General features: G+C 38.0%; 1 protein-coding gene and 1 long non-coding RNA gene across 5 annotated transcripts in view; one reads left to right on the top strand and one right to left on the bottom strand.

Moving 5' to 3' along the window:
• The window catches only part of LOC140132795 (desmoglein-4-like), a 33,002-nt gene extending 16,732 nt beyond the window's left edge, over positions 1-16,270 (top strand). The window contains exons 9-16 of the mRNA XM_072152023.1: positions 3,669-3,940; positions 4,864-5,006; positions 5,087-5,299; positions 5,583-5,816; positions 8,765-8,892; positions 10,615-10,660; positions 12,514-12,776; positions 13,034-16,270. Of these exons, the coding sequence (XP_072008124.1) occupies positions 3,669-3,940; positions 4,864-5,006; positions 5,087-5,299; positions 5,583-5,816; positions 8,765-8,892; positions 10,615-10,660; positions 12,514-12,776; positions 13,034-14,173 (2,439 nt within the window). The 3' untranslated portion in view covers positions 14,174-16,270. The remainder of the gene's footprint in view (positions 1-3,668; positions 3,941-4,863; positions 5,007-5,086; positions 5,300-5,582; positions 5,817-8,764; positions 8,893-10,614; positions 10,661-12,513; positions 12,777-13,033) is intronic.
• The window catches only part of LOC140132797 (uncharacterized), a 54,150-nt gene that overhangs the window by 17,722 nt on the left and 8,969 nt on the right, over positions 1-27,459 (bottom strand). For 2 of the 4 annotated variants that reach the window (XR_011855714.1, XR_011855713.1), the window contains exon 2: positions 17,237-17,276. This is a non-coding gene — a long non-coding RNA (uncharacterized lncRNA). Of the gene's footprint in view, positions 1-16,938; positions 17,131-17,236; positions 17,277-25,098; positions 25,130-27,459 lie in introns of those variants that run through there. The other 2 variants (XR_011855715.1, XR_011855716.1) reach the window with 2 other exon arrangements.

Raw genomic sequence — 27,459 nt, 5'->3', positions numbered from 1 at the left:
AAAAGAAAAGTTTTTTACATCTACAGCTACAGTGTGGATTGGTGCTTGGTGCTACTTTCTGTCTTGTTCAAAATGACTGGTGTCTACAATGAAGATTTATTGTTAATCCTGGTTCTAATGACAAGCCAACATTTTTAAAATCCAATTGACACAGAGACCAAAAAAATTTTGGCTGGGGTTACAATGATAAAGTATACAGTTCCGACTTACATACAAATTCAACTTAAGAACAAACCTACAGACCCTATCTTGTATGTAACCCGGGGACTGCCTGTACAGAGGATACACCTGGCCAGACTACTTAACAGGCAATATTAAAGACATTTTCAAATTTTCAATAAAAACCCTCAGATGACATTCTTTTCAGGAGGCCCCCCTATATTCCAGCCATGGCTATCGTTCTCAAGTGTTTCCTGCCCCATTACACCGGAAGCTCTAAAATGACATTCATTCTGCATGTCTGCAGCTGAGCCAACCTCGTTTCTTTAGATGTGACTGCTCAGGGATTACCTCAGTGGTTACATGCAAAATCAACTCGCTGTCAGCACTTTCAAAAACCATCCTATCAGAAAAAAACCTCTTTAAGTCACAAATTGTACCTACATACAATTGCAATTAGTATATTAACAGGTTTACGCCTGCCCGACCGCCGTTTAGTCATGGCGTAGGTACGGTCCCGGTGCATGGAGAGGGCTCAGAGGCTGCGCCCTCTCCATTGGCGGTAAGTCTTTGCTGCATGTTGCAGCAAAGACTTACCGGTTACACTCGTGATCGGTGCTACATCAATGGAGGGTGTTTTACAGGCGATAGCCGCCGGCAAAGCTGCCAGCGGCTCCAAAAAGATGGCCGCACATGGGCGCCATCCTGCCGAGGATCACCACCATGGAGCCGTTGCCATGACAGCCCCAGGTCCTCGGAAGACTCGTGTTAACCCATTCATTACAATGTGCTATCAACACATTGTAGTGAATGAGGAGGAAAATTCCCATATACTGGCATTTTGTGGTATGGTAGTATATGGTAGGAACAATCAGACAACCTAGGGTTAAAGTACCCTAGGGATTCTAAAAAATAGTAAAAATTAAAAAAAGTTTAAAAACAAACCCTAAAAATTCAAATCACCCCCTTTCCCTAGAACTGATATAAATATAAATAAACAGTAAAATTCATGAACACATTAGGTATCGACGCGTCCGAAAATGCCTGATCTATCAAAATATAGTAACGGTTTTTCACTGCATTTAACCCCGCAATGGAAAATAGCGCTCAAAGTCGAAAATGCCACTTTTTTGACATTTTGAAAAACATTTTAAGAATCTATAAAAAGTGATCAAAAGGTTGTACAGTCCTAATAATGATATAATTGAAAACATCATCAAAAGTCCAGGACCCAGCGGGTCCGTACAACGAAGTATAAAAAAGTTATTAGTGCCAGAATATGGGCAAATCAAAAAAAAATTTTGTACAGGAGGTTTTAATTTATGTAAATGTAAGAAAACCTATACAAAATTTCCCCGTAATCATATTGACATATTGAGTGCAATTTGTTACGCAGAAAACAAGCCGCCACACAGCTCTTTACTTGTAAAATTAAAAAAGTTAGAGATTTTTGAAGGTGGGGAGTGAAAAATGGAAATGAAAAAAATAGGAAAGGGCCTGGTCCTGAACCGGTTTAAACAATAGTTTTCTACTTTTAAGTGTCAAATGTGTACTTAGGGCTCTGTCCACCAAAGCAAAAACCCCAAAAAATCCTGGTGTGTGATCACACAGAGAGGACATAATCATAGGGGTTTTAAATGATTCAACAAAATATAAACATTTTTCATGCATGTTAAAAACACCTTCATAATAAACCCCCACGATACTGTCAAAAAATAAACCTGCTACAGTAACTGTTTAACTAACTATTTTTGATGGAAATGGTAATATTACGTCATATAGTAAAGATAACATGAATAAATAATACAGGCAGTCCCCATGTTACGTACAGGATAGGATCTGTAGGTTTGTTTTTAAGTTGAATTTGTATGTAAGTCGGATCTGTATATTTTATAATTGTAACCCCTGCCAGAATTTTTTAGTTTTTTTTTTGACAATTGGATTTTAACCCCTTCACAACGCGCAGCGTACTAGTACGGCGTGCGCCGGGTCCTGGTGCATGGAGAGGACTCGTGGGCTGAGCCCTCACGATAGCCGGTAAGTCTTTGCTGCATATTGCTTAGTGTGAGTACCGACCTCGGGTGTTTTCCCGCCAATCAACGCCGGCAGCATTGGTGCCGCCATCTTGCAGCGGATCGACACTCTCCGTGATGTCATCGGGGAGCGGCGATCTGTCGCCATGACAGCCTCGGGTTAATTGCACATTGTAATGAATAAGGAGGAAAATCCCCATATACTGCCATACTGTAGTATGGCAGTATATGATAGGATTGATCAAACAACCTAGGGTTAAAGTACCCTAGGGAGTCTGAAAAATAGTAAAAGTAAAAATAAAAAAAAGTTAAAATATTAAACTAGAACTGATATAAATATTAATAAACAGTAAAAATCATTAACCCATTAGGTATTGCCGCATCCTAAAATGCCCGATCTATGAAAATATAATAATGGTTTTTCACCCCGTTTAACCCCGTAAGGGAAAATAACACCCAAAGTCAAAAATGGCACTTTTTTGCCATTTTGAAAAATATAAAAAAAAATATCAAAAGTGATCAAAAGGTCGGACAGTCCTAAAAATTAGAGCAATTAAAACGCCATCAAAAGTTGCAAAAAATGACACCACCTACAGCTCTGTACAGCAAACTATAAAAAAGTTATTGGCGCCAGAAGATGGCAAAATTGTGCAGAAGGTTTTAATTTTTGTAAATGTATGAAAACCTTATAAAACCTGTATAAATTTGGTATGGTACCGACCCAGAGAATAAAGTAGACATGTCATTTGTGGCTGTAAAATCCAGAGCTGCAAAAGCTGTAAAATCCAAGCCCACAAGAAAAAACATTGCAAATGCGTTTTTTCACCATTTTCACGGTATTTGGAATTTTTTTCCTGCTTCCCAGTACACGGCATGGAATATTAAATACAATCACTATGAAGTGCAATTTGTTATGCAGAAAATAAGCCATTACAGAGCTCTGTATGTGGAAAAATAAAAAAGTAATCAATTTTTGAAGGTGGTGAGTGAAAAATGGAAGTGAAAAAAACTAAAAAGGGCCAGGTCTTTAAGGGGTTAAAAATGTTGGGTTGTCGTAAGAACCAGGATTACCAATAAAGCTTAATTGCAGACACCTTTGATAGTAGAATAAATTACCAACATGCAGAGGTCTGTTTGTAACTAGGGGTCGTCTGTAAGTCGGGTGTTTTTAAGTAGGGGACCACCTGTAAATAAGTATCTTTTCTTTTGCTTTAACATCCCAATAAATGCAGTGTGATATGACCAGCTTTCAGAAAAGTTTTCAACACTCTTCAAGAAATGTAAATGTACTGTAATATAAACTGATGGTTTTGCTAATATGTTGTAATACTGGAATTAAATTTGGATCATGTAGAATTTAAACATTTTAATAATCACAATTCTAAGACCGTAAAGGTTGAATACATGTGCAAGTCCAACACATGAAGTATTTCAAATGCTTTAACTGTGTATTTTTTGTTTGTGTTGTGCCTATAGGCATTGGATTACGAAGCAATGCAGGCTCTCAATTTAGGTATTCTTGTAAGAAACCGGGCAGCTTTCCATTACTCTATCATGTCTGAATACCAAGCAAAAGTGACAAGCATAAATGTTCAAGTACAAAATGTTAAAGAAGGACCTGTTTTTATTCCTTCCACCTACAATATACAAATTCCATCAGGATTAACAGCAGAACAGGCAATTAACTATGTATTGGCCAAAATTGTAGCTATCGATCTAGATACTGGAAGACCAGCCACAAATGTTGTGTAAGTTAAAATGTTCATTTCACTCTTATTGTAAATCTGTGATCAGTTCAATGAAGAAAATGCAGTTTAACTCTACATAATCCAGTGACAGAGCTGGATAATGGATGTGACATCACTGGGCTGTGTTGCAAAAGCCACATAAGGCAGCTGGTCAGAGAGGATATTGGCATCGATTGCATATCCTCCCAGCTCCATAGTTTTCATTCAAAGATGCTACATCCATCGTGATCATTCACAAAACCAACGGTCTGCTCCCTACAATATTAACCTTAAGTGGGTCATAAAAGGTCAGGGGATGCGGTTGGATAAAAGAGGAATAGACTGATAATCAGTAACACAGGTTTGGACATGGGACAAGAGTTAGGGACTTTTCCCAATGTATTCTTGGAAGTCAAAATGGATTTCACAGAAAAAAAGTATAATAGAGGGATTCAACACCTTTTTGGTTAATGACACATTTCTGATTTTCACTTACAAATACTGAGAAAAAAACACTGTAGTATGCACCTGCAAGCTCAAGGGCAACAGAAAATTAAAGATGAAGCTTGCAAAGTGGAAAGATCCCCCAAAAAAGATGAGAATACAAGTGTTATGCTGCCTGGCTGCACTCATCAACTCCCTACTGTACTGATAATTATAGCTGTAGATGCTGTTTTACTTTTTCTGGGATAATGTCCTTAGAATTAGCTCAAACTAGTTTGGTGATGTAGAGGGTGCATGCTGTTGACGTGAGTTACTATTGAGCTTTGGTATACCCATAGTAGCTGTCAGTGACATGAGGAGCCACATTACACCAAGGAAAGTTCTTTATTATTTTTACTCATCATTGGACCAATGGTAAAAAAAAAAGCTTCAAAGGAAAAACCTTAAACAAAAATGCATATTTATTTTATTATCTTTATTAATGCTGTCACTCTCTATAGGTATTCATTGAATAAAGATTCCAGCAGGTGGCTTATCATTGACTCTGTAACTGGAGAACTCAAAATGACTTATGAAATGGTTCGAGATGGTTTAGGCAACAGTGGTCCAAACTACACAGCTACAATCTTTGCTGAAGACACCAGTAAGACTATAACAGTACATTAATGATTAATTTAAAAGTCTTCACTGCTTTTACCTATTTCTTATTCCTTTTTTACATAGATAATCCTGACCTAACATCAACTGCTACAGTAGCAGTAGTAGTACCAGATACAACAAACCCAAATCAAGCTTGCCCTGTGTTTACACTAGAACACCGTATGGCATGTCTGAAAGATCGTAGCTTTGTTATTAAAGCAGTTCAAGACCCAATGAATTCTCCTTTGAAAATAACTATTGCGCAAAATTCTGATTGGACCGTCCAGCCATTAAATGGTGAATATTAAACAAGATTTTACAAACTAAGAATAAAAATGGTTACAGCTTGCCTTCTCTATATTCTTTGTTATGTTGTTTGCTAGAGATAAAATGGAAAAGACAGATATATATAGGTATTTTTTAGCAGAGCATCCCTTTTTCCATTTCTACAAATTGGCTGTGCTACTGTCTTTTATCCTTTTTATATAGATAGATAGTTCCAATAAATGAATGCCATTTATTTTTAGTCCGATAAAGTTACATGAAAAAATTATTGACTTTCATTTATTTTATTTTTTAGACACGGCTGTCACTTTGATTGGAAGCCCTTCTGTTAGTGTTCGTAACTATACCTTGCTAGCCTACGTTACAGACAAAAATAATATTTCCTGTCCAGGTTCCTTTCCTATTAATGTAAAAGTCTGTGAGTGTACTGCTGCTGGAACTTGTGATGCTTCAAAACAAGCAGGCAGGAATGTATCCCTTGGCCCCGCTGCAATTGGCCTTATGGTACTTGGATTCTTAGTTCTTCTATGTAAGTAATCTCCCCTTATATCATCTCTGGTAAAACAGTCACAGGAAGATATTGTAAGAATGTAGGGGTGTAATAAGTACTGAATGCAGGTAGGGGAATATGCTTCTCAGCCACCAGGGACCCCAATACACATTATAGTATATCAACACCAAAGAAACAATAGGGGAGCTGTCCCTTTAAACCACTGGTCAGACCCCCACAGCATGGATTAGAGACTGACATCAATTTAATACTGTGGTGCTCAGCAGTATAACAATAGAAATAGAAGTTATCTCATGAGCAGAAGTGTATGAAGCATGAAGAAAACCTCTGCACTCACTGATTAAAATAATGCATAATCTTTATTCAAAAGTCCTTCATAAAAACAGCAGCCGATCAGGCGGAGTAGGAGCAGAGCAGCTATACAAGTGCTTTGTCCACCTCAAGTACAAGATATCTGCACCTTTCTTTTAATCAAAAAGGGGCGGGCAGCATTGCTCTGGTAACAAGAGGAAGCGAAGGCTGTTAGCTAGTATAAATTCGCACCTTTTTCATGCATCACCAACATGTCACCAAAGTGAGAAGAGCCAAAATCGGGATATCCCAGACATTGATCTTTCAGAAAAGCTCAGCCCATGTGATATCCTAAGGGAGCATTATTGATGTACCGGAAGTATAGAAGGGAAAATTGCCTATTTGCATCACTTTTTCCCCTTCTTGATCAATGTCATAGGATAGCCTTTTTGACAAAACCTAATTTTCAAATATCCTGCTAGCTAAATAAAGGGCTCATCAATTGCTATTACCATATATACTTGAGTATAAGCCAACCCAAGTATAAGCTGAGGTACCAAAAACTGGGAAAACCAATTGACTCGAGTATAAGCTAAGGGTGGGAAATGCATTGGTCACAGCATCCACAGTATATAGTTTGCCAGCCCCCTGTAGTGTATAGCATTGCAGCCCCCTGTAGTATATAGCCTTGCAGCCCTCTGTCGTATATAGCCTGTCAGCCCCTTGTAATATATAGACTGCCAGCCCCCTGTAGTATATAGCCTGACAGCCCCCTGTAGTATATAGCATGCCAGCACCTTGAAGTATATAGTCTGCCAGCCCCTTGAAGTATATAGCCTGCCAGGCCCTGTATATAGCCTGCCAGCCCCCTGCAATATATAGCCTGCCAGCCCCTTGTAGTATATAGCCTGCCAGCCCGCTGTAGTATATAGCCTGCCAGCCCCTGTAGTATATAGCCTGCCAGCTCCCTGCAATATATAGCCTGCCAGCCCCCTGTAGTATATAGTCTGCCAGCCCCTTGTAGTATATAGCCTGCCAGCCCGCTGTAGTATATAGCCTGCCAGCCCCTGTAGTATATAGCCTGCCATCCCCATGAAATACATAGCTTGCCAGTCCCTTGAAGTATATAGCCTGCTCCCTGAAGCATGTAGCTTGCGCATAAAAAAGAATTAACTGAGTACTCACCATTCCGACGCCCCGGGCATCTCCTCTGCCGGCATGAAGAAAAAAAGAGGTGCTGCCCACTGAGCTGTGGCGGACCTTCTGCACACATGAAGATAGAAGAGGAGTGCAGCAGACTGTTTGTTGCTGTAACCTTTCTATGTACTGATGTTTTCAAAATGTCATCTTCAGATGTGACATCCAAAAAAAAAAAAATCACATTTCTTGTCGTCTAGCCTCGTTGTGAAGGACATATTCGTATTGTTGGAGTTCCAATAATCCATAAACTCCAGAAAGTAGTTAAGTGTACCAGCCCACACCATGAATATGTCATCCACATACCAAAGGTACAGACAAACACATCCTACAAATTTATCACTTAGTTTAAACACACAATGGTCTTCTAAACATGCCCAGAACATATTTGGATAAAAAGTACATCATTTATCCATGAATAGAGATTTATTGTATTAGAGAGAGAAGGGTGAAGAGTTCTGAGTTATGCAAATGGACGGTTTTTCCCTCTGTACTACCAGTACATTAATAATGCTCATTTAGGATATTATAAGTGGACGAGCGTTTCTGAAAGATGAATTTTGGCGCTTCCCACTTTGATAACAAGTTGGTGGTGCAGGTTTATAATACCTAGCAGCCTTAGCTTCCTCATGTTGCTACAGCAATGATGATTGCGTTGATTAAAAGACAGGTGCAGATACCCTGGACAAAGCGCTTGTATACTGCGAAACAGGCAGTTGCTTGTGGTACTTCTTATTAGAGTTTAGTACGCACTGGTCAGGTACACTTACCATTTTTGCTAAAATAAAATGCAAGGATGTTCAATCTTCAAGAACCATATTGGTTATGAAAATGTTAAATAAAGCCTTGTTCATATCAGTGTTGAAGTTTTTTCTAGTATAGAAAGTTAGACCTAGTTGGAACTAGATAGACTGGGGTACATATATCAAACTGTTTGTTTGCCTTTTTGTACTGTAGAGACTTTTCATGGTGCTTGTGTTCAATTGCAACTTTTTTTGCGCTCTTTTGGAAATCAGTTTCTATACAGTCCTTGCTTTTTTGTATATGTAAAATTTATTGACACTGAAATAAAAAAAAATTAAATGCTTTTAACACAACTAAAACACCATACGATTATCTAACAGAAGTGAATGTAGTGGTGGTTGTGTTTATTCCCCAATAGCACTTGAACGACCCTCTTCTCATGGTCATGCTCACTGGGTGTCCAAACAGTTGGAACCCCCCCCCCCCCCGCCTCCCCGTTTTCTAAATAGGTATAGGTGCTGTCAAGGAAAAATTTCCCACAACACCTTTTAAACATGGGTCCCACAATCTCATGTGATTTATCAACCGTTCATCATTTATTTTTGTGGTTTGTCAATAATTTGTATTAAAATTCATGCATAAAGTATGTTGGTCTTTAGTTGAAAATTTTCTTTTAGATTAAAAATGGTAAAATGTTTTGCTAAAGTATATGCTACTTGATTGTTTCTTAACAGTGGCTCTGCTCCTACTGCCACTATGTGTATGTGGCTCTGCTGCAGCAGCTAAATTTGTTCCAGTAGCAGCTGGGTATGATGGTGCTTTTCATCAATGGGGAACCGAAGGTGCCAAACCTGAAGATGTGGTAAGTTTTTGGTATTGTTAAATGAATTACAAACAATAATAATTTGCCTGCAAATCTAATATGGATATTTTGAATACAGAGGTAAAACAAAATTAAACTCAAACTTAAAAGGAGGCCGGGCAGGGGTGCCAAAATGTGTACATACTTTGCTCCAGCTCCCACATCACTCTGGTACTTCCAGTCTTCTGCCCAACTATTCAGCCAAAAGTGCCAAGGGGTCTCAGGACCTGCTTCATCCAATCAGTTCTCATCTAATACCACGTGACATCTAGAAAGTGGCATCCCATGATGAGAGGAGGCCAATTATTAGCTGAAGGTGATCCCATGAACCCCCTGCACTTCAAAAACTAGAAGTTCCAGAGTGACGCAGGCATTGGGAGTGTTTTGCTGCCCCAAAGGGTTTTCCCAGTTTCCATTACAACCTTGTTAACACCACTTACAATAAAAAGTAGTATTCCAGAAATAAAGGTGTTTTTTATGCTATTTTATAGTATACCAAATACTCCTCATAACACACTGTACCCCAGCATATCTCAAACATTTATCTCACAGCAGAACTGACTACATTGTACTCCTGCAATTATCAAATACACCTCTCACAACATAACTGACCCTGTGCCAATGAGATATAACAAAACTATGCCTCACTAATGACCATGCTGTACTGCAGCATATATCAAAATATCCTGACCATGCTCTGGCCCTGCATACATTAAAATATCTCTCACAACACAACTGTCGACAATGTGTCCCTCCCATTTATCAAAAATGTTCCTCACAAAAATGCTACCTAAAATTATTATAACATGCTATACAACCTGCGTCATTTATTATATAACACTCCTTTGATGAATATATATTTTACTCACCAAGTTAACGACATATACAGTGCTTCATCATTTATTATAACATGAATAATTATAATATACAGTGCTGATAATGGCCCACATTTATTAATATTTCTGTGCCAGTATTCTGGTGTAGTTTGCACATAAATACATGTACAAACTACTGGCACACGTTTTTGCCACTATTGTGTCTCGGCTGCACTATGTTCACCTAAACAGGTGTTTCAGTGCAGATACGCACCAGCCGCCTCATTTATGTCTTCAGGGTAAACATAATTGTGGTGCACGCCATTAAAATGACTGCACCAGAAAAAAAACTGTTCATTAATCTGGTACACCCTGCACATTAGTGACACAAACTGCACGTGGGGCTAATGTAATTTATTATATAGAGTACAAACCAAAAATTTGTATTATATATATATCATCCCAATGAAAAAACACTATATACAGCAACCTGTTATTAATGAATTTATATTCAGTAAAATTATGGCACACAGGATGTCTAGACATCAGGTGATCGCCCCAAACTGACCATATTATAATCTGCCACTGGCTGGTATTATAGATAATGGTGTGGCACAGTCATAGGATGCCACTTCTGCCACATGGCGAATTTTAGGTTTCCATGAACACCATGTGCCCTGTAAGCTTACTCTTCTTTTTGTACGATTTTAGACAAACATTGTTGCAGCAGTTTGTTAACCCCTTCCCGCCGAGGCCCTTTTTTGTTCTGTTCTGTTTATGATTGTGGTAGGCATGGCATGTTTCTATACATTTAGTGTGAAGTTACACAGTTATCAGTGCATCTTTACATAGTATTGATATGTAAGAATATCAACTAATAAACAGTCATTTGTTCTTTCCTATCTAGGATATGACCAGTCCATTTATAACTACAGGGGCACCTGATTATTCTGGTAATTTTACTCATTATTCTTTTATTCTAGTAAGTTATAATTTAAAGGATATGATTACATGCTGTTGTGTCACTGTTTTTCAAAATCATGACAAATAAGGACACTGGAAGAAAACAAATGAATTGTCTAAAACGTGATAACGAATAATAATGATAATAATGACTACAAAATTATCTTATTTAAGATACCATTAAAAAGAGGTAGATGGATTCCCAGCATAGATGTTTCATAATCGCCCATGTTACAGAGGTATTCTGGAATTAAGCTTAGTATTATTGGACTCACTAGCGAGTTGCATATAAATTTAAAGACTGATGTTTAACATTGCAGCCGTAGAAATGAACCATTTAGGCATAAGGACAATGCTTTCTACTTATAGTTTTAAGTCTTTATTTTGGGTGGGTTAATTTGCATGGCAGGTTCTCTTTAACTCCTTAACGTATAAGGAGTGTATGAAGAGGGCTCACGGGTTGAGTCCTCTTCATACAAGGGTGGGGGTTTTTGCAAATTGCAGAAAACCCCCACCGCTAATAACCGCGGTCGGTGCTTGCACCGATCGCGGCTATTAACCCTTTCATTTATTACCCTTTCATTTTCATCTTTATTACGATCTTTATTCATCTTTATTATGATCCTTTTCATTTATTACCCTTTCATTTTCGTCTTTATTACGATCGCCGAGCCCCCGAACGTCATCGGGGGGCGCCGATCAGTTGCCATGGTAGCCTCGGGTCTTTGTTTGATACGAGGCTACATGGCTTCTGCAGATTCGTTACAATGAGCCAGTGGCTCATTGTAACGAATGTGCTGCAAAAATGCCATATATTGCAATACAGAAGTATTGCAGTATATGGTAGGAGCAATCTGACCACCTAGGGTTAATGTATTGGTAATTGGAGTAGTATACCTAGTTTTGGGTTTATCTTGTTTTTTGGTATTTAATGTACCCTAGATGGTCTAAGAAATAGTGGGGAAAAAAAGAAAAAAAAGCTTAAAAAATAAAAAAAATTAATAAAATATAAAAAATTCTAATCACCCCCCTTTCCCTAGAACTGATATAAAACATAATAAACAGTAAAAATCACAAACATATTAGGTATCGCCGCGTCCCAAAATGCCCGATCTATCAAAATATAAAAACTGTTGCGGCCGGCGGTGACCTCCGAGGCGGGAAATGGCACTCAAATGTCCGAAATGCGACTTTTACACCTTTTTAAAATTAAAAATGAAATAAAAAATGATCAAAATGTCGCACAGACCTCAGAATGGTAGCAATGAAAACATCGGCTCATTTCGCAAAAAATGACACTTCACACAGCTCCGTGCACCAAAGTATGAAAAAGTTATTAGCGTCAGAAGATGGCAAAAAATTTTTTTTCTTTTTTGTACACATTCGTTTAATTTTTGAAAATGTATTAAAACACAATAAAATCTATATAAATTTGGTATCACCGCGATCGCACCGAACCAAAGAATAAAGCTGAGGTATTATTTTGAGTGCACAGTCAAAGTCGAAAAAACTGAGCCCACAAGAACGTACGGTTCTTTTTCAATTTTTCCACATTTGGAATTTTTCTTCAGCTTCGCAGTACACGGCAAGTTAAAATAAATATTTGTTACGCACAAAATAAGCCCTCACACAGGTCTGTACACGTAAAAATGAAAAAGTTATAGATTTTTGAAGTTGGAGAGCGAGAAATGAGCGGAAAAACCCTGCATCCTTAAGGGGTTAAGGGGCCAGATAGGTGTTCAATGCCAGTCATAAAAGTCATCTTAGCCAATAACATTTATGGTCAAACACTCTTGAATGGATAGTGCATGTATTCTTATTTCTGTAAATTCTTCTTTTGTAGAGGTCAATGCAAGTAACATACATGGAGTTGGTACTGGTGCAGGAAGCATCTCAGGGACTGGTATAAGGGCTACTCGCACTGACGTGTCCGGTACTGGGATTGAGACAACCATTGCTCAAGGAGATGGGTTTGATGGAATGGTTGGAATGGGTGGAATTTCAGGCGAAAGTAATGTAGCCAATTCTTATTTGGGAACCATGCTACCACCATATGAGAAGAGTGGCACACTCAACACGGCTTATGTAGAAAACTACTTTGCTGAGGTAAGATACACAGTGCATTGTATATGATAGACCTGTTTTCTGTTGTTTTCTAGAAAGTGTAACCATCATTTCACTTATTTTCAGGTATATTAAGCAGGTATATTTAATGCCACAAGAAAACAGAGTACACATTAAAATAGTAACCTAAGGGGTTAAAATAACATACTTCAGTTAGGAAATTGTTTATAGGAAATTATGAAAGATGCTGCATGTATTTAAATTGATCTTATGGAATTCAATGATTACTTTCATTTCAGAAAGCTGAATCGTATGCCAATGAAGATGAGAGTCGTCCAGCAAATGACTGTCTTCTAATCTATGACAATGAAGGGATTGGAAGCCCAGCTGGATCTGTTGGGTGCTGCAGTTTTATTGCTGATGACTTGGATGACAGCTACTTGGACACTTTGGGACCAAAATTTAAAACACTGGCAGAAATTTGCATTGGTTCAGAGATTGAACCAGTGTCAAGTGGTGAGGAGCCAAGATTATTTCCAAATGTTCCAATTATAGAAACTGACACAAATATTATGTTAGATGAATCAACAGTAAACCGTTCCATGCCAGTTAGCAGTTCTACATACTTAACCGAGAGCTCAATATCATCAGCCAATCTTCAACCAGTAAGAGCTATTCCAGAAACTTTAATTCCAGGGAATGTAGTTGTAACTGAGACCTACACAACAACTGGGGGTACACTGAGACCAGTTGTCAGAAATGTAGATCCTGGCATACCTACAAATATTTTGGTAAGAGAAAGGTTGGTTGAATCTGCAGCACCACCTGCTCACAGAGGTTCCAATGTCATTGTAACAGAGAGAGTTGTCCGTCCAGCATCTGGTGTTCATGAATTTATAGAAATACCAAATCTGACGAGCATAGCAGATGGATCAAATGTTGTATTACGAGAAAGGGTTGTTGCACCAAACAGTTCAAGGCTTTCTAATTCATTTAATATCCCAGACTTAGATTTAGGTGATGCACAAAATGTTGTGGTTACTGAAAGGGTGATACAACCAATCTCCAATGCCCAGGGAAATTTAAGTATTCGCCCAGAAATGGGAAGCTCTCAAAATATTTATGTTACTGAAAAAACTGTTAGATCTGCTGGACCAGCCATTAACACCCAAATGTTGACTGCAGAACCTTTGCTAGCTCAAACTGAAAGAGTTATACAACCCATCTCGAATGCCCATGGAAATTTAAGCATTCGTCCAGAAATGGGAAGCACTCAAAATATTTATGTAACTGAAAAAACTGTAAGATCTGGTCCAGCTATTAAAACCCAAATGCTAACTGCAGAACCTTTGCTAACTCAAACTGTGGGTTCCACTTCCCCTAGTTTAACCCGCAGCAAAGTGACAAAATATAGCACAGTTCAATACACAAAAAAATAAGTTTGCCTGTTGCCCTGGACATTGACTTACATAAAGGATAAACTATACACAATTATGGTAAATTTTAGATATGTTTAGAATTATTAACTCTTTAAGACATAATGAAAAAATGTTATTTATCTAGAAAAATCGTACATATTGGTTTCCATTGGTCTTAATAAGTTAAGTATCTTGAAAATGAACTTATAAAGAAATTTTTTCCACTGCTTTATAAGCATTAGAAATAAAATAGTAAATTGAAATAAAAATGCAAAGGAACAAAAATTTTAATTCTTCCACGAAGTTGTCTTTGTACTTGGCCAACTGTTTTCCACTTTTGTCTCACTTGATGTAATATATGTAAATTAATATTGTGTAACTGTGCTGTAAATATTATTCCCACCTGACCCTGCCACATGTTGTACTTCCAATGCCTTTTATGACATGCTTTACTTTACATCAGGTCTGCTAATGATCCCTATAGAAGCTTCTATAATAATATGCAATAAAACAAAAAAAAATCTATGTTTTTCTTTATAGCAAATATTTTTATACAGTTCTATTTTCTTATATTTTCTTAGTTGCCTATTAGGGGATGCTAAAGTAACTACCTGCCTATTATTTAACACCCCTACTAAACTATGTTTTTGCTAAAATAGGTATCGCAAGGCTAAGTTATATCCATATTTGTTCCTTCCTTGTCATTATGTAATAAATTTGGAATAACAGATAAAGTAAAAATATACCCGATGTATGTTTATTCTTTTTTAATAAAAAAATCCTCTTTAACAGCATTAGTGTGAACAAAGTTTTATAGGAAACCTTCCACCAAAGCCGGGCTTGATAAACCAGGGGCACTTACTAATAGATCCAGATGCATTGCCTACCCACCCCCTCCCCCTGCACTTCCAGTAATCTCAGCAGCAGCAAGCACAAAGTCGGAGGGGAAGTGCTCCTTCTGTACCAGTCTGGGAATCTGCAGCACAGAAGGGGCTCATTAGTTTAAATATCAATTATTTGCTGAAAGTGGCCAACCCATTTACTTTTAAAAGTCTATTTTAGTAGGAAGGAGGCCATGGATAACAAATCTAATAAACATTACCACAGTCATTGTGCCTGGATCTATGAGTAAATGTCCCTGGTTTATCATGATTGATTTTGATGGTAGATTTTTTTTAATCCATGTATAATTCTAGCTAACCAAGCAGTGGCAAGGCACTTAAGGGGACATTCTCTTCTCCATGGAAATATGTTGCTCATTATGACCACATAGTACAGTCTGGTTCGCCCCATAAACATGATATCTGTGAAAAGCTGAATTTATGAAACCTAATCCAATTGACTCATGAAAATCCATCTCCTATTTCAATTAGTTAAACAATAGTTATGCTTCTTTAAGGGGTGCTGTTTAAACTCTGGTACAGATAAACTGAGTAAAAACAAGTGGTGATTTTACTTTCCCACTGTTTTGTCTAGTTTCTTAGAATAGTACTTCTTAGATGACTCACTAATTACTAAAAGTAATTTCTATGTGCCCCATTTTCAAAGATTCTAAGTATACAGATTACAAATAGCCAGACAGTGGCACACCTAATGCAGTATTGGGACATTTTCACTTGAGAATGACCACTATGTTTTGTTTTATTGTATGTATGTATGTATATCTTCAGCTTCTTATTTTGTACTGCATTGCTTTTTTTCTTTATGTTTCTAGTTGTATGTCTATTTTCTCAGTTACCTCTAATGGCATGGTTTAAGTAATTGGTTATGAGAGACTGCCCAATGACACTGATATTATTAGGATATTGTACTGGTGTGAAACCCATGGTCCTTGTGTCAAATATCCCATATACAGTATTACAATGATAACAATGATAAGGTTCTTTACCAGATATTGGTGATTCATTAAGTGGTCCTTACCCTTATGTAAGCATCTGACCTATTCCGATAGTCTTCAATGGTGCATAATAGTTTCTGTAGCAGACAACATATGGCTCCAGGGCCACAGCATTGGCTAACAATGGCCTAAACATTACTGACTAAAATAATATAGAAACTAAAAAAAAAAACACCAAAAGTATCATAAAATCTTCTGATTTACTAAAAATATGGTCATTTGTGGCAAGAGATAGCATATATGGTAACTGTGTGTTAATAACACTGGTACCATGGGATAATAGAAAATAAAAATCAGTTAAAATATGAAGAATAGCATTGTCACAATTTAGAATTTTTATTAAAAATGTTTAAACTATTATAGTTATTTGTCTGCAACTTAAAATTGTGTTACAGTGCAAACATGAATTTCGAGAAAGTCTCCCCCCCCCCCCTTTAAGTTTCCTCCCCTTTGAATGCAGCCTCATTCCAGGTCTGATGGCCACCAGAGTCCATGCAGCTTCATGTGCTTCACGGCTGTCACTCACTGGCCATAAAACTTTTGACCATCAGTGCTAAAAGTATCACAAAAAAGTATAGCAAAATTTTTGTTAACTTTGAAGAACTTTGAAAAAGAACCATTTTTAGTATTTAGAAGCAAATGTCAAAACGATAAATTTATCTGTTACAATACCTTGTAAACTTCAAAATGGATGTGCATTTATATGAACTAAAAAGTTATGCAATATTTTTGTATTTTGCTGAATATATTAATAAAGCACTTTTAAATAATTCCAAATCTTCAGATATCTCATTCAGCTTTTATAAAAACAGGTAGAATGTAAGAAAATCATTGCAGTGGTGTATATATACATGTGTCGCATTGTGTATAGTTTTTTTCTTATTCTTACCTGATGGCATTAGAATTATAGTTTTTATTCGGCCATTGCCAGAACATTGTTCTCCACGATAAATTTAGCACTTAAACATCCCGTAAATGTTAGTGATGTAAGTGATCCATGATGCTCTCTCTGTGTGTCCTCGGGCAAGGAAAATCATGATTCGAATGTCAAATGTACAGAATGTAAGATATTCTGTGTAACCTAGGTTTAAGTTATTTAGAAATAACATCTATTGAGAAATGAGAAACACAACATGGCTGTGTATGCCTCAGACAGCAAAATAATAATAAACTTTAATAATTCTTACATGACTGTGCAGGCAGGCTTGAACCCAGCCAGTTCTGAGACTGAAAGACAAAAAAGAAAATAGAAAGTGAAGGACTGTTAACACTACGCTTGTCTGTTTTTGGCAAAAACTTTTTACAATAAATATCCATACAAAAATACCGTTAAATGACTGGGGAACTGAAGGAGGACATTTATCATATGCAGACGTTTGGGCAGCAGTGTATGATTAAGTTCCTGAGGAATATATCAAAAGCCTCTGAGGTATTTTTAGTGAGGCGGCTGCTCCAGTGTACTCTATCCTGCACCCGTGACCTTGATAACTCTCCATGCTGCTATGGTGTGTAGGTGGTGTCAAGAGGGAAATAGTTGCAAGACCAGGAGGTTTGCTAGGGATTATTTCAGTGCTTGTAAACTGGAGTAAATAACCCCCTTTGTGTGTATTAGTTTTACAAAAAACGTATCCGCTATCCTGTAGCTAAGTTGGAGATGCTAAAACTGAAGACCACCCTAACAAAGAATGATGATTTTGGATTAGATGCATATCACAGGTAATATATAAAATCATTTTAATGAAATTAATAATAATAGTAATGTCTTCGATTGAAACTTATAAATCTCTCTTCTTTCTAAACAGTTTAACACACAGAATGAAACTTACTGCAAACACGGGTAAGTAATGTGTCGTTTTTATATCATATCAAAAATCAATGACATATTCAAAAGTTTATTTGAAAGATAAACATATTGGCCCAACTGGACTTGGTACAGTTTGCCTGAGAGGTGTGAAGGGTGCAACAAATTTATGAATTGTGGTGCATGTTCTTCATGAATCTGGCGCCACCGGCACTGCTCCTACACAATGCACCAACTCTTTTTTGTTGCCCCTTTAACATGGGACGTGCAACACAATGGTTTATGGCAAGATTTGTTTTATGGCTTTCTGGGATCATATATTTTGTGTGTGTGTGGGGGGGGGGGGGGGGGGATTTATCAATGTGTCACACATTAGAGAGTGCAGAGTTATACTACAATGTCTCTGCTATGCCAGATTTATCACTGTGTCTAATGCTTGATGAAAAATCCAAGTAGTTTTAGACTGTCAAGTGGTACTTTGCACCATCATTTACTTGATCTTGTTTAATGCTCCAAAATAATACATTTTTGCAGCACAGACTTTTTCTGTGAAGCCACGCCCCTTTTGTCCATTTCATGTCCATTTCCATAATTGTGGCAAATTCCTTAATATACAATTTTACAATATGCTTTCTTTATCAAATACTTATGGTTTTCTATATCTGTTTGCTTCTATGCTTACTGAAAGTGTACAAAAAACTATTTGTGGTGAGGTGATGTCATATGTGCACGGCTCATTGGAATCTCAGAAAGTAATCAGAGCTGTGTGTTATAAGGGTGCCCCTGTGTGACATCACATGACCATGGACTGATTTCTGTCCAAAAGAAGTAAACATAAAAGCTTTTTTTTTTATTAAAGGGAACCTGTTATCAGAAGCCCATTTTCCATCTCCCACATGTCTCCAAAGAGAATAGTGTACATATTGCAGAAGAGTAAAACTTTCCAAAAAAAAAAGATAAGTTAAATCAAAGTTTACCTTTCTGTACGCAGAGCTGTCCCTAGTTCCCTAGACATGGCCTGGTAACTGGGAAAACCTTAAACCACATTGGTATGCATTTGGGAATTAAGAACATGCAGTTTAATGTGGTTTAATCCTTGTGTTTAAAAAGCTAATATTTTTTTTAGAGCAGGAACCAATCATCTTGGTGCATTTTACGAGTTTAAAAACATAACTGCATCAAAAATCCATCTTTTTTGAGTGTGTTTTTTAAAAACAAACAAAGCCCTGGTGATGCAGGAGAGCTGGAACAACAAACTAAACCAGCTCAGTCACTTTGCAAGGAGTGCTTTGTCTGTCAGACATAGGCGTGGCGGGATCAGCTTTCTGTAAGGCTGGCTGCTTTTCCCTGTCCTCATGTTAAACAGAAGGGACAGCTAAAGTGTTCAGTGTTTGAAGATGGTGACATTTTTTCCTTGTTTATTTAATGGATATTTCCTTCGTAGACTTTCATGGTATATCCACAATTGACAGTAGTTGGATCTGACTCCCACTAGCAATATGTTTGAGGCTCTGTTGAGGATGTCCCCCTCTGTATTTAAGAAAGCAGACTACCTCGCCTTGGTTAAAAATGTCTTATTGCATTATGTCATCATGTATGGAGTCCTATATATCTCCATGGTTACAGGCTATACACAAACCATGTACAGTCTTATTCTGCACTCCTCTCACATTCTGTCTGTCCAAATTTACTATGGGATGGAATTGTTCACAATTTACACGGACTTCATCACAAACCTGTCAATAATTGACAAATCAGAAGATCTATCCCTTCCTGGAGGTGACATGTCATGTCTCCGGACAAGTATGTTTTAGTAAACACTGACACTCTCCATAAAAAACATTTTGACAGAATATTTTCCTACATATTGTGCTGCTGCTCTGTTATATATCCTGGATATGCAGGAATTACTGTGTTACAAGCCACCTTGTCCATCAGGTTTGTTGGTAGATAATCTGATATTGCCATCACTCATTGGGATGTGTGACTATCAGCCTATACAAACAACCACTATTAACAAGTGTATAGTCTATAGTAATGTGTAAGTAAAGTCTGTTTGGCAATGTATTTGTATATTTACAGGTTAAATGACAAATAAACTGGCATAATGTAGAATAGAAAAGATATATGAATAGTTATTCTATGGTAAATGCATGTCCTACTGAAACAGAAATGACTTAGGCTATATACATTGTAAGGCTATGTAGGGAGGATCCCTTACAACATTTGGCTAGGTCGTATCCTGCTGTATGCTGATATATTTTGGTCTGACCTTCATTCCCTCCTCCTGAATACAGATGTGAACATCGGCAGCAGCCAGCGATTGGCTGTTTCCTATAATCGATGCTCACGGTTTTTGTTACTTTCCTTATTTGCAGAGTGCCATCACCGCGGTCTTCTACAGCAGAGGTCATGGGGGAAGCAGTACTGCTGTATCCCCCCCCCCCCCATGGAGTTCTATGGCCTCCGCTGAGCTGCATGTAAAGATGTTGTAAACTCTGCAAAAAGCACCATGTGTAGGGATAACGGACTTAGGTTCAGGAAGGGAGCCTCTCCCCTTATATATTTATTTCTTGTAGAAAAGCAGATACTTTAAAACCTCCAGTTCCTTAGAATTCGTCACATTAAATATTTTATGTATAAAATATCTTTTTACTAGTTTTGTAACTTTATAACAGGTCGTTACTTTGGCCATAAACTGATATTATTTCGGCTATTGTAGAACAGACCCGGTAGACAGAACACTTATGATTTCAGATTGATTTGGATACCAGCCGATATACGAAGAGCATTTGCTTGTCCCACTTCCATGTGAAATAGCTGCCTAGTTACTGACTGACACTCCCACATTTAACATTGGGCTGTTAACATGACATGAAAAATGCACTTTATTCACTGGAAGAAGAGTGAAGAAATCAGGCGATACCGCCTGATTTCTTCACTCTTCTTCTGTTCTCCATGGCTAACATGGTACAAATCTACACTTTATTCACTGGATAAACTATTACTCAGGACACGTGAGACAGGTAACTTCTGTGGTATTGCATAAGGATACATACAGGGAGCGAGAATATTGTTGCCTGCAGTAGTACAGAACTCTTTCCTGTATTCAGCTTCCATTTTTATTGAGCCGTAATAGTACACCAACTGTATAGCTTTGCGAGGGGAGGGGGATTGGAATTAATCAATTATTCTGTCATTTTATGGAAAATTTTATTTGTATATTTATGCAAATTAGCATATGTGGGCAGCAGGAATGTGGCTGTGCTTGCTGGTGCACCTGTTTTCTTCTTTCTAAGCCGGCCAGCACCAACCAGCAACACATCTTTACATACTCCTATTTACTCCTTTCAGAAAGAAGTTCTAGAAAGAGGAAAACCAAAAAAAACATATATGTATAAAGATAAAAACTGAATTTTCTCTAAAAAGACAGATGGCTTGTAAACAAGAAAGATATGTCTGGAAAGTAGGGATCAGCTGACTCATTAACCCCTTCCCGCACCCTGACGTGATTCTACGTCATAGGATGCGGGTAGTTCCCGCACCTTGACGTAGAATCACGTCATGGCGATCGCCCGGGCTCAGAAGCTGAGCCCTTGCGATCGCCGCAGGATCCCAGCGGTACGCGGTAGCTGGGATCCCGCAGTAACAGCCGGGATCGCGACTATCGCGATCCCGACTGTTTAACCCTATAGACGCCGCGGTCATAGTGACCGCGGCGTCTATGGTGTATCGGCGCGACGATCGGCACCCTCTGTGCAGGGCACGGAGGTGCCGATCGTTGCCATGGCAACCCAGAGGCACGATCAGGTCCCCTGGGCTGCCTGTGGCAGCTGCCTGCTAGGATCGTGCACTGTGCACGATCTAACAGTGCAGCTGTCAGCCTATGCAGAATGCATAGGCTGACTATGTAATATGCTGCAATACATTAGTATTGCAGCATATTACAATGAACAAGTGATCAAATGATCACTTGTTCATGTCCCACCCTGGGACAAAATAAAACAGTAAAAAAAAGTTTAAAAAAAAGGTGCAACTAAAAAAAACTTATTTAAAAAGAATAAAAGTCCCCTTAAGTCCCGTCCCATGCAGTAATCATATAAAACATAAAAAAAGTGAAAATCACCAAAAAACCCACAACATATTGGGTATCACAATGTCCGTAACAACCCGTACAATAAAATAAAATGGTCACTGAACCCGTACGGTGAACGCCGTAAAAAAAAAACACAAAAAACCTCAAAAAAATTATTACATTTTCACATCTGACCGCATAAAAAGTGCATAAAAAGTGATCAAAAAGTAAAATGTACCCCAACATGATACCAAGAAAACGTACAGCTTGTCCCGCAAAAAATAAGCTCTAAACCAGCGCTGTAAACAAAAAAATATAAATGTTCTGCCCATTGTTACATGGCGATACAAAAACAAGTAAATGTCTCACAAAATGAGTTCTATATTCTGCAAAACAAGTTAACCATAAAAAAGCCATACAAATGGGGTATCGCCGTAATCGTGATAACCCATAGAATAAAAATAACACATTATTTTTATGGTACGGTGAACGTCCGAGGAAAAAAATGCTAAAAACCATAAACAAGAATTAATTATTTTTTTAACCACCACCAAGAAAGAGTTAATAAAATCTGATTATTGGCTATTGAGCCCCCCTGTAAATGATGTACCTGAAAAGTGGATCTCATCCACAAAAAAATAATACCCCATATGTCCAAATTACAAAAAAAATAAACATTTTATAGCCTGTAAAATGTGACATTGCAGATCTGCTCTGAATGGCGCCTCCTTCCGTTCTATGCCCGGCCGTGCGCCCGTACAGCAGTCACCACCACATATGGGGCATCCTCATACTCGGGAGACATTGGGTATCAAACTTTGTGGAGTTTTTTGTCATTTAATACTTTGTGACGGTTTAATTTTTGGCCAAAATGAATATATTGTCTAAAAAAATGACAGCTTGTAAATTAGACCTCCATTTTGTTTTAACCACTGTGAAGCATCTAAAGGGTTAACATACTTCTTAAAGTTGATTTTTTACACATTGAGGGGTGTACTTTCTAAAATGGCATAATTTATGGGGGTTTACTGCTGTTTAGGCCTCTCAAAGTCAGTTAAAGCTGAGCAGGTGCCTCTAAATAAGGGTTTTGGCGTTTTTCATAAAAATGAGAAAAATTGCTCCCAAAATTCTGAACCTCCTAACAACCTAGAAAAGAGAGGGGATGCATAAAACCCTATGCCGATATTAAGCAGACATTCGTGAAATGTTAGTTATAAAGTTACTTGGGTGCTATGACTATCTGCCTGAAAAGCAGAACATTTTGAACTATGAAAATGAAGAATTTTTAGAAATTTTTGCCAAATTTAAGTTTTTTTCATAACTTAACACAAAATATATCATCAAAATTTTTCTATTACTTTGAAGTACAATGTGTGACGGTAAAACAATCTCAAAATCCCCTGGATATGTTAAAGTGTCAAAAAGTTATAACCTCCTATAATGACACAGGGCAAAATTTTAAAATCAGGCCTGGTCCTAAAGGTCTAAAATGGCATAGACACGAAGGGGTTAAAGTTCTTATCCGAACCTGAAAGTTCTGTTTGGGTACCAAACCCAATAGCTCACCACCACTGGAATCTGCTGGCACTTATCACAGTGTTATCTCTTTAAATTCCACCGGCAAAGCCATGATGTATGGGGGAGGAATTTTGGAAAAATGGCAGTACGCAGACAAGATTCAAATGCCAGTGGTGGCAAAGAGTTAACACTAGAGATGAGCGGGTATACTCATCTGAGCTTGATGCTCGTTCGAGTTAACAAGTATCTCGCTGGCTCGATAACGAGCATTAAGTTAACGAAACACAGTGAAGAACAGTGAAGAATACAATGAAAACAGTGAACACAGTGAACACAGGATCATTGACGTGAGGAACACATTGAAATAACACAATGAAGAACACATTGCAGATGTTCCGTACATCTGCTAACTTATCGGAAGACACGCGTGCAGAACGGTGTTCTTTACAATAGTATGTGAAGAACAATATGTGTGAAGAACCCATTAAAGATGTATGGAAACATCTGCAATGTGTTCTTCACACATAATGTTCTTCATATACTATTGTGAAGAACACCGTTTGGCGCTCGTGTCTTCCGATAAGTTTGCAGATGTACGGAACATCTGCAATGTGTTCTTCCCTGTGTTCTTTCAATGTGTTCTTTCAGTGAAAACATCTGCAAACATCTGCAATGTGTTCTTCTTTAGTTTTCGTTCAATGTGTTCTACAGTGAAAAATGCTCGAGTCTCCTATTGACTTCATTGGGGTTCATTATTCGATACAAGCACTCGAGCATCGGGAAAAGTTCGACCCGAGTAATGAGCACTAGAGCATTTTAGTGCTCGCTCATCTCTATTTAACCCCATTTGCAGCATTAACAGCAGGGGGCGAGTCACATGTTGTACTCGAACCCAAACGTCTGGTGTTAGTTTTCAGTTATCCAGTGCCGAAAATGAATTATTTAGGTTGGAGTTTCCCTGACTCAATAAATAAAGCGTTTTATGTTATGCAATTTTCTAACATATTTAAAGGGAGATTTTTTAAGACCATTGCATCATGTCAGATATGAGGTCCTGGACTGGAGGATAAAGCCATAAAGCCAGCCACCCATCTGAGTTGAAAATAATGATATTGATTGTTTAGGAATGATTAGGACAAGAGAGTAATAAGTTTTAGAGAAAAAAAAAATTTTTCAGTTCAGGTCACCTCCATAATGAAAAACTGTATGAGAATCTGGGTTGGGGAGCCAGCAAACAATCCAAGCACGCTAGACTTCGACACATATAATGGACGTCTATTAATGTTTTTAATCTTTTATTTTTCTTAATTAAGTGGACTTTTAATCATTATCTTCTGATACGATTGGAAGTCGGACTCACCTATTTTTCTTCTTCAACAAGTGTTACAGAGCCCCATAAAGGATGGCTTCAGTTTTGTGAAGATGGTTGATTTAATCATCTTGGTCTTTCACTTTCCTATGGACCTGATCAGGTTCAGTTTCCCAGGTAAATGCTATATTTTTAACATTTGAACAAAACTACAACCAAGGAACTAAAACGTACAACATAAATTCCAACACATTTATTCAGAAACCATAGCAACAAACAACAAACCCTGAACAAAAGTTTGTAACTCTGACGAAAAAATATATTTATAAAACTGATTATACTGTACCGCAGCCTGTTCTGTAGTTTTCTTTTGCCCCCCCCAGCTATAAACCAGCGAATACAAAAGAAAACAGCCTGGTTGCTATGGGGACTCGGTGAGTCAGAGCCACACCTGTGATTACTGTACCTGCAGGTTAGAGCAGCACATCTATAATCCATGTGCTGGCCAGACTTTATCTTTATACTGCAGAACAAAGGTCTAGTTTAATTCCCCTTTGTATTATTCCGCTCCATTAAAGCTAATGACAATGCTGATCACATCTACAGACAAACTGTATAGGATATAAAAACTTGGGAGTAGTACAGTAATAGTAAACCACTGTTAATGGGGAAGACTCAAAGCAAAAACAGGTTTGGTAGGACCCTTTCATTGACTTATTACTGAATTCAAGAGGCTGATGGTGGGTTCACACCATATTTGAATAACACAGTTGTCAAAGTGCCCACAGACCACATCGTAAACATGTGCCAGACTGGTGTCCATTGGTTTACTATTTACTGGAATATATGGGGATCGGACATAAATACAGTATACAAAAAACTTTAAGACTGTAAATTTCCTACTGGTCTTCTCCAAAAGTAGTCTCTCCTTTTTAGCATCTGCTATATAACTTTCCTCTCTTTGTGCTAGTCCTTGCCTATATTGCCATTGCTGATTAATATTTGTTAAAACTGGATGACATCTGAACAGAGGGAAATATGACATTTTCCCAAATATATCCTCCGCCATCCACAATGGGGTCCGGCACACGGTCGTAATAGAGCTTGAGTTTTTGAATTTATCGCACAGATGAACCCTGGCAAAGATTACATCATAGCCTTTTGTCAGTCTCCTTTAGTATATAGCCAACCCCATGTAGTATCTAGCCAGCCAGCCCCCAATATGGCAAGCACATATAAAAAATAAACTGAGTACTTACTATTCCGACACCTGGGCAGCTCTTCTTTCTTTAAGTGCAACGGCTCCAGGTAAGCTACAGTTCTGTGCGAATGGCCCGCCGGAGCACAAACAATGATGTCAGTAGCCGCTGATTGCAGTTTAAAGGTGGGGAGTGAAAAATGAAAACACAAAACGAAAAATGACCCGGTCTTTTAGGGTACAAATGCATTTAAATTGATATGGCACACGATTGTCCTTACCAAAATGGGCCGTGGTAGTGTGCATACAACACATTGGAGCAGATTTATCAAGTCAAGTCATAATATTTCTAGTTGCCCATGGCAACCAATCACAGCTCATCTTTCATTTTACCAGTGCTCATGAATATTTTAAAGGGGAGCTGTGATTGGTTACCATGGGCAACTAGAAATATTCTGACTTTCAGAGAGCTTGATAAATCTGCTCCAATTGCAGCAGAGGCTTACTGGTAACACCCACGATCGGTGCTAGGGTGTTTTCACAGCGTGGGCTGCCGGCAAAGCTGCCGGCAGCCTCAAAAAGATAGCGCCGCATGGGCGCCGCCATCTTACCTGGGATCGCCGCTCCCCGTGACGTCATCGGGGGTGGCAATCCGTCCCCATGGTAGCCTCGGGGCTTCCGAAGACTTTCGAGGCTATTTCGTTTTAACCCCTTCGTTACAATGTGCTGATAGCACATTGTAATGAATGAGGAAAATCCCCATATACTGCCATACTGTAGTATGGCAGTATATGGTAGGATCGATCAGACAACCTAGGGTTAAAGTACCCTAGGGAGTCTGAAAAATAGTATAAATAAAAATAAAAAAAAGTTAAAAAAAAAAAATAATAAAAAAACCTAAAATTTCAAATCACCCCCCTTTCCCTAGAACTGACATAAATATAAATAAGCAGTAAAAATCATAAACACATTAGGTATCGACGCGTCCGAAAATGCCCGATCTATCAAAATATGATAACGGTTTTTCAATGCGTTTAACTCCGTAACGGAAAATAGCGCCCAAAGTCGAAAATGGCACTTTTTTGCCATTTTGAAAAATATAAGAAGTGATCAAAAGGTCGTACAGTCCTAAAAATGATATCATTGAAAATATTATCAAATTTCACAAAAAATGACACCACAGCTCCGTACAATAAAGTATAAAAAAGTTATTAGCGCCATAAGTTGGCAAAATCAAAAAAATAATTTTTGTACAGGAGGTTTTCATTTTTGTAAATGTATAAAAACATTATAAAACCTATACAAATTTGGTATCCCCTTAATCGTACCGACCCAAAGAATAAAGTAGACATGTCATTTGGGGCGCTCAGTGAAAGACGTAATATCCAAGCCCACAAGAAAATGGAGAAAATGCGTTTTTTCACCATTTTCATTGCATTTGGAATTTTTTTCCCGCTTCTGAGTACATGGCATGGAATATTTAATAAAATAAACATTTAAGGTACAGTA

Source organism: Engystomops pustulosus, chromosome 5, assembly GCF_040894005.1.
Source record: "Engystomops pustulosus chromosome 5, aEngPut4.maternal, whole genome shotgun sequence".
Classification (NCBI taxonomy): domain Eukaryota; kingdom Metazoa; phylum Chordata; class Amphibia; order Anura; family Leptodactylidae; genus Engystomops; species Engystomops pustulosus.
Note: the sequence above shows the minus strand (reverse complement) of the source record. Positions and strands in the feature narration are given on the sequence as shown.